General features: G+C 41.7%; 1 protein-coding gene and 1 long non-coding RNA gene across 2 annotated transcripts in view; both read left to right on the forward strand.

Moving 5' to 3' along the window:
- Positions 1–8,423, forward strand: part of LOC106554653 (cadherin-like protein 26) — a 30,577-nt gene extending 22,154 nt beyond the window's left edge. Inside the window, exons 11-14 of the mRNA XM_087720533.1 lie at positions 1,247–1,450; positions 3,059–3,295; positions 6,220–6,344; positions 8,242–8,423. Coding sequence (XP_087576659.1) covers positions 1,247–1,450; positions 3,059–3,295; positions 6,220–6,344; positions 8,242–8,346 — 671 coding nt within the window. The 3' untranslated portion in view covers positions 8,347–8,423. The remainder of the gene's footprint in view (positions 1–1,246; positions 1,451–3,058; positions 3,296–6,219; positions 6,345–8,241) is intronic.
- A 3-nt stretch (positions 8,424–8,426) lies between these two features.
- On the forward strand, positions 8,427–12,440 carry LOC148044747 (uncharacterized). The gene is made up of 3 exons (XR_015697369.1): positions 8,427–8,471; positions 8,775–8,846; positions 10,660–12,440. It is a non-coding gene; the product is annotated as an uncharacterized LOC148044747 (long non-coding RNA).
- The last annotated feature ends 528 nt before the right edge of the window (positions 12,441–12,968 follow it).

Here is a 12,968-nt window from a genome sequence, read left to right on the forward strand (position 1 = left end):
CTCATGCGAGTTGAGCTGGTTGCAAATAGTCTGGGGTCCAGTAGTGGGCCACATCCTGGGGTTGGGGACTCCTGGTCTATACTATACTGGTGTACACAGTGTCACCAGTTCCGGGTGCAATTCAAAGTGCTGATTATCACCTTTGAAGTCCTTTATGGTAGAGAGTCGTGTTATATTCCCCTCTTCAAGGTTTTGCTGCCCCACCAGATCTGACAGGGCAACATGATGGCATATCATCTGGTGGGACCTAGGAGATATGCCATCTTCGTCATGGCATCCACCCTATCTAAAACGCTACCACCAAGTTACAAAAGACCCTGAAGCTCTACTGGAAGGCTGTGAAGTCCTGGATCCTCCCCCTGGGCTGGGCTGGGCTGGGCTGGGCTGGGCTGGGCTGGAATACTGGCTTATCCCAGTATAGGTGTGATTTCGGTTGTGAGCCTATTAAAAGGTGCCTTGGTTAGAACATTATTATTTTAATTGCTCTTGTATTTTGTTGATAGACATTTTGTGTATGTGTCTGTGTGCATCAGTGGTGGGATTCAAATGTCTTTACTACCGGTTCCGTGGGCGTGGGTGTGGCAGGGGACGGATACTATAAAAATCTCCATTCCCTCCCCACTCCAGGGGGAGGTTACTGCAAAATCCGCATTCCCTCCCGATCAGCTGGGACTCAGGAGGCAGAGAATAGATGGGGGCGGGGCCAGCCAGAGGTGGTATTTACCGGTTCTCCAAGCTACTCAAAATTTCCACTACTGGTTCTCCAGAACTGGTCAGAATCTGCTGAAAACTATCTCTGGTGTGCATGGAAGATTGTTGGCACTTCAGGGTGATGTTGTGTATGTAAGATACAGTAGGTGACCATGCATATTTCAAAAATACCTAAAATGAAATCCATCATTAAATTCTGGAGCACGTTGTGCTTTTTCAGATCATTTGTTCCAGTCTGTTATGTCAGGTGTTATGTGTACAGCCAGGAAAAAAAAACCTATTTGATTTAGTTGGATTGATATTTATTTCATTAATTGAAATACAATGAATGAAATTCATCTTCATAATTCAGTACTTTCTTTTATGATATTGCCAACTTGATGGCAACTTGCAGCTGCTTCTAGAGCTTTGGAGAGCAGCATGCAAACCACATCTAAACTACATGGTCTTCCCTTAGTTTGAAGGCTCCTTCCTGCTGCCATAAATGGTTTCAATAAATGATTTCTTAAAATTAAAATACTGTTTTCTTTTCCAGGCACCCCACCGTTAACTGGCACTGGTACCATCCAACTTTACATCAGTCCTTCAAAACCGATTAGAGTACAAAATTTGACGATATGCGAGGAAAAAGGACTGGGTCCTTTCCATATAACATCTGAAGTTGAAGAGTACAATTCAGTCCAATTGGAAGATGCCTTGGAGGGCACTGAAAATCTCTGGAGACTGGGAAAGAGCTTTGGCAAGTGACTGCTAATTGGGAATTGGGAATGTCCTTTGATTTCACCTCTAGAGAGAGATTTCTCCTGGGAATGGAGAATAATAATTGAGGATTGTCAGCCATTCAAGGCAGGCCAGGATGCTTCCTGACTACTCAAAATATGATGAAGAAATGTACACCACAAACTTGTGATCTTGTAAAACCACAGAACATTACTGCAGCCATCTGTGTTCTTGCACCTGGAACTGAAATGTTACAAGAAGTTGATATTTGCTGCAGTGGTGGATTTCAAAAATTTTCACTACTGGTTTGGTGGGCATGGCTAGGTGGGGGGGGGTGTCATGTGACTGAGTGGGTGTGGACACCTTGACGTCACTTAGTCACACGACCCCCCCCCCACCAAGCCACGCCCACAGGCAAAAGTAGGAATTTTTTTGAAATTTCTACCTATCTACTCATGACCCCATTTTGCCTTCTTTAGCAGCCCCGCCCCGCCCCACCTGCCACCCCCAAATTGTGCCCCACTGCGAGACACACATCTTATCAGAGTCTGGCAGCTCCGTCGTGTCTCTCAGCCATTGTATGCAGGCAAAAACCTTGCACAATAAAGAAAAACTTCTTGTGCGTGCGAGGCTATTAACAACTTCTCACATATTTGGGAAGCTTTTCTTTTTTCTTTTTCTTTTTGAAAAGTTTTTATTTTATTTTAATTGAACAAAAACACAAAAGAAGAATCATCCTTCATTACATCTTGTAGAAAGCGTGCCGATTGGTTACAGATAACTTCCGTGCATTTTTTTCACAGTCATTACTTATAGTTCACGTGAGATTATACACTTTAAATCAAAAATATTTGTATATCTTACTATCAATGTACCACAATTCTCATTTGACTACAATTATTTGAATGTGCTTTTACCTCAAATCATTCATACTTAAAGACACAACCACATAATGGCATTCATTAGCTACTTCAAAAAATCCTCCAATAACATTACACCTTTATGACATCTTTTAAGTAAAAGTCAATTAATAAAGTTTCTATATCTTTCCCTTGGGTCGATCAGGGACTTTGCAATGTGCCTCAGACCAGCAAGGCTTTGTCTTCCTGATCACCATCTCTGCGAGACGGTTTAGGTCTCAATGGACTGTCCAGCAGCAAAAGTGTCAATGGCAGTCTCAGAGTATCGAAACTGCACGTTGTGACATCGTGATGTTGGCTCCTCCTTTTCCTACTGCTTGAGTAGGGGGTTGGACTAGATGACCTCCAAGGTCCCTTCCAATCTGTTATTCTGGATCTGAATCTGCAATGTTTTAATTTGTATAGATGTTTTGCTTTACTGCAGTGGTCACTAACCTTTTGGACACCAAAGATCTGTTCCATGTTAGAGTTCATTTCTTCAGAAGTATTCAAGGCAGGTTGGACAGCTAATCCAACTTGTAGGATTTTTCTCTGGATCTTTTATTAAAAAACCCAACCAGCTCCGAACATTTAAAGTATTCTCATTCCTGAGGGTAGCACTTGAAAGGCATCAATCTGCTAGTCCTTATTACAATATTAGCACAATAATCTTAGCAAGGATCGTTGGAGAATGATGGATGTTTTTGTTTCTTTCCTCTGTTTTGTAGGTAAATCGGTTGAACTTTTTATGCTGAAAAACCTCTCTCCTGGCGCTTACTCGGTGCCTCTCCGTATACAAGACTTACAAAGGGTTTTTAGGCAACATACTCTGAATGTCCACCTATGCTCTTGTGCAAATGGGATCACATGTGATGAGCTCACAAGAACAATCAAAGCAGAGCCCATCACTGCATCATGGGGACCAGCAATTGGCATATCTGTGTCTATATTTCTGTTACTGATATGTGAGTAATGTGGTTATATATTGCTTAGTAGAAAACCCTGTGCAATTTTGTGATTGTTGTGTGTCATACAGCTAAGGTGTAAAGGTATTCTAACTTTAAATTCTGCCTTTAACTTTCCTGAAAGAACTGACTGATGCTATGTCTTGTGGGGGGGGGTCAACACTGGAGCAGTCCCCCCCTCCCCCAGGGTGCTCCAAGTTCTCCCTTGTTCATCTTAGCCAGCACTTTTGTTTTATGATCCTTAATAACTGTCTGAAGAAAGTGCATTTTACCTAGAAGTGAACGTTTGGAAATCTATTAATGATACAGTTGAACCCATGCTGCTTCAAGTACAAAATAAGTACCAATTTTTATGAATGCAGGATTATTGCGATTGAATTAATACCTTGAAGTGTCATGCTAATCACTCTCTTTAGAGCCCACCAAGGTATAACAACTAACTAGGACTACTAAATCTGGTTAACAAAAGTCCAGATGGTCAATAGATGGAAGGGAAGACAGTCTTTGGCACATGTTTGTAACCATCCAATGGTTATTTTTATTTATATGTTTACTTTAATTCACTGTAAGCTAAACAACCCTCAAAGCTTCCATTTGTATTTTCCATTTGTATTTTGTTACCTTCCCACTTATGTAACAGCATTCTGTGTGCATTCGGCGTTTAGTCATGCCGGCCACATGACTACGGAGACGTCTTTGGACAATGCTGTCTCTTCGGCTTTGAAACAGAGATGAGCACTGTCCCCTAGAGTCGGGAATGACTAGCACAGACAGTAATGTGCGAGGGGAACCTTTATCTTTATTGGCTGATTATAGATCTTAAGCCAAGTAAATATTATATGTGATCTGTGTGCTTACACCATACCAGTGGTGGGTTTCAAAAATTTTTCGAACCTACTTTGTGGGTGTGGCCTCCTTTGTGGGAGTGGCTTGCCGGCTATGTGACCTGGTGGGAGTGGCTTGCCGGCCATGTGTTCTCTCTCTCTCTCTCTCTCTCTCTCTCTCTCCTTCCTTTTGTATCTCTGTCCCTTTTTCCTTTTTTTCTTTCATCTCTCATTTTTTCTTCCTTTTTTCTTTTTTTATTTCTTTCTTTCTTCCTTTATTTTTCTTTCTCTTTCTCTGTGTGAGTCTGTGTATGTGTGTGTGTGTGTGTGTATGTGTGAGTGGTGGGTTTCAAATTTTTTTGGAACCTCTTCTGTAGGTGTGGCCTGCTTTCTGGTGGAACCTCTTCTAACCGGTTCGGTAGATTTGACGAACCGGCTCTACCGAACTGGTGCGAACTGGTAGGAACCCACGTATGCACCATACCATGCTAAAGCAACTACTTTCTCTTTCCTGGATGCAACTACTGACAAGGGCCGTCAACTTAAACATGCTGTGCCACCCTTGTATTAAATGGTTTGGTCCACCCTTCTTCCATGGTTCCAAGGACTAGCAATCAAAAGGCAGCTATTCTGCCTTCCCTGCCCTCCATTCCCATATGTATATTTATGGTAAGAAAAAGAGTGGGAAGAAGAGGCAGGAAAACAAAGGAATGATCCCAAGAACAACTTTAGTGGAAACTATCCTGCTAGGCAGAGATTCATCTAAAATGTGGACAGCTAATAAGAAAAAAAAATGCTTGAGAAAAAATGCGTGTAGAAAATTGGTGGCCTACAACTACACCGCCTATGGTCTGACCTAAGCGTAGTACACAAAATTATCCACTACAACATCCTACCTGCCAATGACTACTTCAGCTTTAACCACAATAATACACAAACAAACAATAGATACAAACTTAATGTAAACCGCTCCAAACTCGATTGCAGAAAATAGGACTTCAGCAACAGAGTCTACCAATGCCTGGAATGCACTACTTGACTCTGTTGCTACATGCCCAAAGCCGCATAATTTTAACCTAAGACTGTCTACTGTCGACCTCACCCCATTCCTAAGAGGTCTGTAAGGGTCGTGCATTAGCGCACCAGAGTGCCTACCGTCCCTGTCCCACTGTCTCCACTTACTCGTATCCATTTACTGTGTTCATATTTATGTTTATACTTATACAATAGAATAGCAGAGTTGGAAGGGACCTTGGAGGTCTTCTAGTCCAACCCCCTGCCTAGGCAGGAAACCGTGTACTGTTTCAGACAAATGGCTATCCAACATCTTCTTAAAGACTTGCAGCGTTGGGGCATTCACAACTTCTGGAGGCAATCTGTTCCATTGATTAATTGTTCTAACTGTCAGGAAATTTTTCCACAGTTAGGTTAGGTTAGGTTTATTTAGCTTGTATGGTGCCCTACTCCCGGGAGACTCAGGGCAGCTAACAATAAGAATGGAAGGGGGTACAAAAATAAAAACAACAATTAAAAATTCAGCAACAGTCATAACCTCGAAGGGGGCTGGATAATTCAACAGCCCCAGGCCTGCCGGAACAGCCAGGTCTTAGTTGCTTTGCGGAAGGCCGGAAGGGTAGTAAGGGTCCGGATCTCAACGGGGAGATTGTTCCATAGGGCCGGAGCAGCCACAGAGAAGGCCCTCCCCCGGGGAGTCACCAGCCGACATTGGCCAGCAGATGGAATCCAGAGGAGGCCTAGTCTGTGGGATCTAATAGGTCTTTGGGAGGTGACTGGCAGTTCTAAGTTGCTTCTCTCCTTGATTAGTTTCCACCCATTGCTTCTTGTTCTACACTCAGGTGCCTTGGAGAATAGCTTCACTCCCTCTTCTTGGTGGCAACCCCTGAGATATTGGAAGACTGCTATCATGTCTCCCGTAGTCCTTCTTTTCATTAAACTAGACATACCCAGTTCCTGCAACCGTTCTTCATATGTTTTAGTCTCCAGTCTCCTAATCATACCTGTTATCTTTTACATGTTTGACAAACCAAATAAATGAAATGAAATGCAACAATCTTTATTTTCCCCTTTTCTTTTATGAAGTGGGTCTGAGTATTCTGTTATTGTATTCCTGCATCTTAAAAGCGAAGAAAAAGCCTACATACATTCCATCTGAAGTAGGCAGCCAATCCCTGATTAACTACACGGAAGAGAGTGAACCTGTTTTGGTGAGAAATAATATCATTGGCTACTTTCTGTGACATTTTAGGGACAGGTCCTAGATTTCTAGCCTAAGCTGTGTGCATGGTACTCTAAAGGAGTTTCATTGAGTTCATTAAGACTTATGCCAAAGCCAAGACCTATGGGAAAGAAACAGAAAGTTAACTTTAGCCACATCATATAAGGAAAACTTATACAAGATGTTCTATAGGTGGCACATCCCACCCACAATATTAGCTAAAATCAATAAAAACTTATCACCACAATGTTGGAAATGTAATGTTGCACTGGGAACCTTTTACAATATGTGGTGGGAGTGCCCGAAAGCTAGGGCCTTTTGGCACCAGATAAGAAAATATTTGGAAGAGACGGTAAATCAAAGGATGGAGTTGAGGCCAGAACTATTTTTATTAGGGATCACAAAAGAAAAATATGGTAAAGGTGGACTATATTTAATGCTGCATATTTTAAAGGGGGGCAAGACTGGTTTTTGCACAAAAATGGAAAAATAACGAGACTCCCTCGGAAAAAGAAATAATAAATAAGATAGTAATATATGCAGAAATGGACAGACTGACTCTAGAGCTCAAAGACAAGGGTGAGACGGAATATCATGAAATCTGGGACAAATGGTACCGATGGTTAGAAATGAGCGGGGAAAGAAAACGCAGACAAGTTAAGAATTGGAAAATATGGTATTAAGATTGTGTGATAGGCAGGAGTTGGATATTTATTTGTATGGTTAGTAATTAGATATAAGAAAGGATGAATGGACAGGAAATCTGACTGATTACACATATGTATGTAGTGGATATAAAAAATAATTGTTGTAAGATCCAAAAATTATATGGAAATGTTTATGCCAGAAATTTTGCACTAAGCACATGTATACCAGAATTGAAATTATTTCTTATAGGATAATTCTTTTAATTTTGCAATTGTATCTAAGGATGGTTTATCCTCATTCATTCATTCTCTCCATCTCTCTCTGTATCTCTCTCTCTCCCTGTCTCTTCCCACTTATGGCTGCATGACTGTAACTTTGTTGCTTGTATCCTTATATTAATATTGATTTACAGCATATTGATATTGATTGTTTCCTGATTGCTTATTTGTACCCTATGACTATCATTAAGTGTTGTATCTTATGATTCTTGACAAATGTATCTTGTCTTTTTATGTACTCTGGGAGCATCTGCATCAAAGACAAATTCCTTGTGTTGTCCAATCACACTTGGCCAATAAAGAATTCTATTCTATTCTATTCTATTCTATTCTATTCTATTCTATTCTATTTTATTCTATTCTATTCTATTCTATGCCATTCTATTCTATTCTATTCTCCCTCTCCCTCTCCCTCTCCCTCCCTCTCTCTCTCTCTCACAAAAACACACATACACACATACACTGGGGAGGGGGTTACCATTGCCTCCTGATTAGGGCTGAGGGAAAGTGACTGGCCTAAGTCCTTAGGTGTTTCCAAGTATGAGGGACAACATTATGGGAGGGCAACAGAGCTATGCGTACTGGATGAGTTGATTTTTGTTTTAAAAATGGCTAAGCCTAAGCTACAGTTTGAATATTGTTTTCTCCCTCTCCCTCCCTCCCTCTCCCTCCCTCCCTCCCCCTCTCTCTCTCTCACAAAAACACACATACACACATACACTGGGGAGGGGGTTACCATTGCCTCCTGATTAGGGCTGAGGGAAAGTGACTGGCCTAAGGCCACCCAGCTGGCTTTGTGTCTAAGGGGTGACTGGAGCTCATGGTCTCCCAGTTTCCAGCCTGATGCCTTCACCACTGGACTAAACCTTCTCTCCTTCAATGATTCTAGATCACAAAATATCCAAGCATTAAAAAGTGTTCCATAATTTAAGCCCCGTATTTCCTTTCTTTCCCCTAAAGGGTGACCCTGGTGTGACAGTGCCGAAAGATATGCAACCAATTGTGGATCCTAATGTAGATTTAACTATAAGATACACAACCGGAAATTATAATCAGGTTAGATAACCATTTCTATTGGAAACTTATTTATGGATGGGGAGGCAAATGATAATATTAATAATAGTAATTTTTTTTTGAGTCCTTAGGTGAGGGACAACATTAAGGAAGCGCAACAGAGCCGTGGGTACTGGGTGAGTTGATTTTTGTTTTAAAAATGGCTAAGCCTAAAGCTACAGTTTGAATATTGTTTTGTCTCAAGATGGTCCAGACTTGGGCAAACCGAATTTGCCAAATTTGAGCAGGCTCCTGGGGTCTTGGGTAGTGGGGTATGTGTGTCAAGACATTGTTCCCCTCTGCATTACATAAATAAACCTCCTATGGTTTGTAATAGTTTTGGATGCATTAATTGCTAAATATATGTTTGAAATGGAAAGACCTTCTGGGTGGATTTTGAGGATGACTATGAACCTCTCTTCCCCCCTTCCTTTCTGTAGGTGAGCTTTTGGGAAAAGCACAAGAAAACACCTGAGAACTTTTTGGAAACAGTGGCTGATACCTTGAAACGAGTAAGCAACTGGAGGGCAAGCTGAGGATTCCCGCTTCTAAATACTTGTATTGAGCCACGGTTCATCCTACAGACTTGAGATTTCCTAGTGATTTCCCTGACACACACACACACACACCCCAAATAAAATATGGGGAGCGATCTTTTTTCCCCAGGCTCTGAAAAAATGACAATTCCAGGGAGTGGTTAAATTTGCCAGAGACCTGGAACTCTGGCATGGATGCTTTTGTGTAAACTGTCAATGGAAAGAAGGAAGGAAGGAAGGAAGGAAGGAAGGAAGGAAGGAAGGAAGGAAGGAAGGAAGGAAGGAAGGAAAAGAAAAAGCAAGCAACCAAGAGAATGAATGAATGAATGAATGAATGAATAGCAATAGCAATAGCAATGGCACTTAGACTTATACACTGCTTCATAGTGCTTTACAGTCCTCTCTAAGTGGTTTACAGAGTCAGCATAATTTCCCCCAACAATCTGGGTCCACATTTTATCCATCTCGGAAGGATGGAAGGATGAGTCAGCCTGGTGAGATTATTTCTGCCAAACTGCTGGCAGCTGGTGATAAGCAGAAGTAGCCTCCAATACTACACTCTAACCACTGTGCCATGAATGAATGAATGAATCTCCTCTTACGTTTCTGGGAGAAAAGTATGAGCTGTGCTGAATCATGAGGAATTGTGGGGTAGAAGTGTTTCTGCTGGGTTGCAGCTGTTTTTCTTGCCCTGCAGTCAGCAATCTCAGCTTCACTTCCTTCACCCTAGTGTTGGAAGAAATGTCGATCTGGTTCAGTTCCAAGTGAGGAGAAAGACACTGGATACATGGAGGCTGCTGGGAAAGATGGTGTAATGAAGCAGAACCATCAAGCACATGGTCCTGGTGCAGCTGGCCACATGGAGTGGAGAGTGAGGGTTATTTATACCCTCTCTTGGGCCTTGCCCTTGAGCTTCCTGTTCCTGTGCAAGAAATGTATTCTATTGGCTGTAGTCAGACTCCCGTGGGGCCATGTGGGGTCATGTTTGTCTGAATCAAGTTGGTTGAAGCCTAGAGGGTGATACAATGTCCCCAGGTGATTTTGTAATGCAGTGAGCTCTGCTGACAAATAATCCTATTATATCCTGGAGGGTCATGTTTTAATCCCATCACCCTGGAATTGAAGGTCTTTTGTTTTTGTAGATAGGCTGGTCCAGTCCTTCTCAATGGGCACCAAATATCTGCTGGGGACAGGGAGCTGAAGCTCTGAGTTTCTGTCTCCCTTAAGATTTATTTATTTATTTATTTCTTTTTTAGGGGAAATATAATATTCAGCCTTTTTAATATTTTGCAAAATATTTCCTTCTTCTAGGAGGGGTGGGTGCTAACTTTCTACAATTCTATATTGAGAACCTCTTTAAAATGTCTCCTTGGACCTTAAAGACTCCTAAATGTAGGTGCAAGTAAGGAGTAAAAAGGGGACACGGTGGCTCAGTGGCTAAGATGCTGAGCTTCTCGATCAGAAAGGTCGTCAGTTCGGCAGTTCAAATCCCCAGCGCCACATAACAGAGTGAGCTCCCGTTACTTGTCCCAGCTTCTGCCAACCTAGCCGTTTGAAAGCATGTAGAAAAATAGGGACCACCTTTGGTGGGAAGATAACAGTGTTCCATGCGCCTTCGGCATTTGGTCATGCCAGCCACATGACCACGGAGATGTCTTTGGACAGCGCTGGCTCTTCGGCTTTGAAATGCAGATGAGCACCTCCCCCTAGAGTCGGGAACGACTAGCATTTATGTGCAAGGAAAACCTTTACCTTTAAGGAGTAAGGCTGATTTTTTTTTCTTTCCTAGAAATGCCAGCAAATGAACAACCTGGAGGACAACATGGTTTCTTACAGGCCTCATGTGTACGCAGACGAAGAAATTGACAAAAGCAAATCTCTACTGTCCCTGCTTGTTCCAGAAGATGAGAAAGACATCCTCCCTAATAATCTCCTGGATGGTGTGGAATTTGACCCTCTTAGGAAATTGTACAGCAAGTGATGCCTGCTCTTGCCATTGCACTCATCTTAGTTCCTCTGACAATGCCGGTTTTTAAAAAATATAAAATATACTAAGAAATAAGCTCTGAAAAGTATCCAGAGAGTGTCAGCATTTCTCAGCCCAAAAACACTCCCAAATTTTAAAAACGTAGAAGGCAATTTTAGCAAAACATCCATTTTGGGATTTGATTTACATTTGCGCAAAGCTGTTTGCTCAAAAAGTGGGATTCCACTTGTTCAAAATTTGCTAGGGACTGGGGGTTGGTAGACAGGTAACAGAGACAAGCAAGTGCCTTTTAGTTATCCCTTGTGATGTAGTTTGTTCAATAATAAATCTATTTTATAACATTACTTTTTACAAAAAAATATAACGGCTCCAAGGGGATTTTCCTGTTGGTCTTTTGGAAACATTATTATCAAAGGTGGTAAAGGCTGGCACCGTTGAAGGTATTGGACGGGAAGGCTGTTTGATCATAAGAATCTTATGTTTTTAATCTTTGTTTTTATGAATGGATGTGAACTGCCTAGAATCAATATATGAGATAGGCAGCTGTATAATAGCATGGCATAGCATAACATAGCAAAGCACAATAAAGTAGAATAGAATAACAGAGTTGGAAGGGACCTTGGAGGTCTTCAAGTTCAACCCCCTGCTTAATCCTACACCACTTCAGACAAATGGTGAGCCAACATCTTCTTTAAAACGTCCAGTGTTGGAGCATTCCCAACTTCTGGAGGCAAGTTGTTCCACTGATTAATTGTTCTAACTATCAGGAAATTTTTCCTTAGTTCCAAGTTGCTTCTCTCCTTGATTAGTTTCCACCCATTGCTTCTTGTCCTACCCTCAGGTCAGAGGTGGGTTCCTACCATTTCGCCCCGGTTCAGCCCGGTTCGGCCGAGTAGGTAGTAACTCGGCCGGCCATGCCCCTGAACTGGTTCTATTGTTTTTTGCTTCTGCACATGCACAGTATCAATTTTTTTACTACTGTGCATGTGCATATAGTGTGCATCAAATGTGTGTGTGCGCAAAGCGCACACGCAAATCGCATCCCTGAGCGAACCGGCAGTAGCAGAAGTCAGAACCCACCCCTGCCTCAGGTGCCTTGGAGAATAGTTTGACTCCCTCTTCTTTGTGGCAAACCCCTGAGATATTGGAACACTGCTATTATGTCTCCCCTAGTTCTTCTTTTTATTAAATTAGACATATCCAGTTCCAGCAACTGTTCTTCATTTGTTTTAGCCTCCAGTCCCCTTATCATCCTTGTTGCTCTTCTCTGCACTCTTTCTAGAGTCTCCACATCTTTTCAACATTGTGGCAACCAGAACTGAATGCAATATTCCCAAGTGTGGCCTTACCAAGGCATTATAAAGTGGTATTAACACTTCACGGGATCTTGATTCTATCCCTCTGTTGATGCAGCCTAGAACTGTGTTGGCTTTTTTGACAGCTGCTGCACACTGCTGGCTCACATTTAAATGGTTGTCCACTAGGACTCCAAGATCCCTTTCACAGTTATTTCTATTGAGCAAGGTATCACCTATACTGTACCTAGGCATTTCGTTTTTGTTGCCTAAATTAGAAACTTACTCTTTTCACCATTGAATTCCCTGACTGCTTACACTTTCCATTTGGAAAGAGCCTGACAGATGATCTGTTTTCTTCCTTGTGATTTAATTCAGTGTGATATGAACTTCCAATCTGGTCCAAGGTCTCTTCCAACACTAATATTTTGAACCAAGGCATGTAATATCATCCTACCCACAAGAGGCCACTAGAGGTCTCGGAACTGCATTGCATTTCTTTTTCTTTTAAAAAAAGTTGAGGCTGTATAATGTTATTGTGCTTTTTTCTACTGCCCTGAGAAGACTCAGAAGTTATTGCTTCTCCTTTTTTCCTCTTCATCCTACATGTCCCTCTTCCCCTTTTCCCCATTATTTTCATTTTCATTTGTATTTTATACTTTGATAAATTTAATAAAATGATATTAAAAAATGATTGGTTGTATCTGACGTCTCTTTACAGTAGACTTAAATTGAGTACGTTGCAATAATCCAAACTGCAGATATCTAAGGCACGTGTCACCAATCTGACCTCACTAGGAATAGATGCTTTCTAAG

The sequence above is a fragment of the Thamnophis sirtalis genome, unplaced genomic scaffold, assembly GCF_051295495.1.
Source record: "Thamnophis sirtalis isolate CommonGarterSnake01/CBP01778 unplaced genomic scaffold, rThaSir2_p1.2 scaffold_7, whole genome shotgun sequence".
NCBI lineage: Eukaryota > Metazoa > Chordata > Lepidosauria > Squamata > Natricidae > Thamnophis > Thamnophis sirtalis.